Genomic DNA, 2,001 nt, shown 5'->3' with positions numbered 1-2,001 from the left:
GCATGGCAAGATCTCTGTAGAGCCCTGGACTGGCATAGTGGTCCAAACTAAATCAAGCACATGTCCCTTCTCGTGTGTCGGTCCCTTCACCTGTTGAGTGAAATCCAAGGAGGAAATTGCCTCCTCAATCTGTAGTGCTTGCCCCTCTTTAGGGGATTTTTCCCAATGGTAGTTAAAGTCCCCGACAACAATCATTTTGTCATATCTCGAACGCAGATCCTGAACCAATCTAGTGAAGAGAACCGGGAATTCTGGCGAATACCACCAGAAACACCACGCATAGTCAAACAGTTCAGTAGGACAGAATGTAAGTCCCAAGCATAATGTTTGTTTTTCTTTGAAAGTCAATGTTCGGGAAGATAGGTTTACTATTGTTTTATTTACCATTTCTTCATCCATCTTTATTTCCTTTTTCCGTAACCACTACGTTTGGTTCCCACTGGTTTTTTGTTGTTTTTTTCTTCTTCTCTGCTGGCGCTTGAGTCGTCTCTGTTTCGATCTCCCCTGCCTCTTGCTCTTCCCCTTGGTCGTCCTCGTGTTGGATTCTGTTTGGGTCCTGTTTGTTGTCCAACATCTGCGTCTTTTTTTCTGCGTGTTCTCAGGACCCGGAACTCCTGTAAAAAATTCGCCGGTTTTTTAGTGATGTCGACCACAGATATTGTGCTTGAGGACTGTTGAGAAGTATCAGTTTCTGAACCACTTGTAGGAATTGCTCTATTTTGATCACTTTCCACTTGGATTTGGTTCACAGTGCTTGGGGTGGTCTCATGTTGGTTGTAAAGATAGTCATACTTTGGGCTATATGGTAGAATCCGCCCACTCTCATAGTCTCCGCAATCACGGTGTAATTTCCTTTGCTTGCGGTATTTAATATCATCTTTGTGTTTTTTAAGTCTGTTTTTCAGTTCTTCTTTGAATTTTTTGATGATATCTTGTTCGTTACTCTTCAAAAATTCATCTTCCAATTCTTTTATTTGTTGTAGGATTGCGTCTCGATCCTCCCATGCATATTTAATTAATATGCTCAGCATGTTTTTAGAGCTCATGGCGGAATTTTGCGCCCAATCTTCCAGAATTTGTGGGTTCAATGATTCGTGGGATGGTGTTATGTAGATTTTCAAACCTCTTGGCACCATTTCTTTCTCCACGTAATCTTGTAATGATGTTGCCTCCCACCATTTATCATTTACTGTTTTGTTTTGTATTGTTGTTTTCGAGTTTCCTTTACCAGGTGCTCTGGCGAACAGTGACGCTGCCTCGCGTCTCCTTTCCCCTTCTTCATCCATACTATTGTTTTGAATCTCCACCTGTAGATGTTATTAATTGCTGTACTGATTGTTTCAACCACTGTTTATTTAGCGTTGGGTTGTACTGAGAAAAATGCGCGATACACTGTATTGCATCGATGGTATTGTGCCCAGTATCAGTTCATGATTACGCTATCTCTACTACCCCACTTGTGGTAAGTGGTTCCCAATGCCGTTAAGGTAACACTTCAGGGAGGTGTGCAAATATTACAGACCCATAAAGTATTTGCGTTTGCACTGTAAGTCTTTAGAGTTTTATATAGATGTCTGTTTTGCTCCCGCCCGCTCCGTGTGACACTGAGATATCCATTCACTCACCAACACACCCATGCACACAGTCAACCGCCCATATAGCTGTTTCCACATGCACTCTTGAACTCATACACCTAGTGAATCAACTGCTCACACATCTATGCACAGAGTCACACACCTCCAAGTCACCCAAGCACACACTCAGTCTCCCATTCAAATACTTGGGCAACCAATCAATAACCCATATAGCCAGTCATATAGCTACTGATCAACACATGCAACAGCTTACACAACAACAGACATACTGATGCACACATTTAGACAGTTTAGTCACTAACCCATGCATTTAGTAAGACACATTTAATCACTCACTCATACAGTCAGTCAAGCACCTACTAAATCCTTCATCCAGACACTTATACATCCACTCATTCTTCAATAT

At 41.9% G+C, this 2,001-nt stretch overlaps 1 protein-coding gene across 1 annotated transcript; it reads right to left on the bottom strand.

Moving 5' to 3' along the window:
• Window positions 1-401: 401 nt before the first annotated feature.
• Window positions 402-1,286, bottom strand: LOC147723108 (uncharacterized). The gene has a single exon (XM_086966924.1). It carries the CDS (start codon window positions 1,284-1,286, stop codon window positions 402-404), a length of 885 nt encoding a protein of 294 aa, XP_086823050.1.
• Between the last annotated feature and the right edge of the window lie 715 nt (window positions 1,287-2,001).

The sequence above is a fragment of the Lissotriton vulgaris genome, chromosome 4_1, assembly GCF_964263255.1.
Source record: "Lissotriton vulgaris chromosome 4_1, aLisVul1.2, whole genome shotgun sequence".
In the NCBI taxonomy this organism is placed as follows: domain Eukaryota; kingdom Metazoa; phylum Chordata; class Amphibia; order Caudata; family Salamandridae; genus Lissotriton; species Lissotriton vulgaris.
Note: the sequence above shows the minus strand (reverse complement) of the source record. Positions and strands in the feature narration are given on the sequence as shown.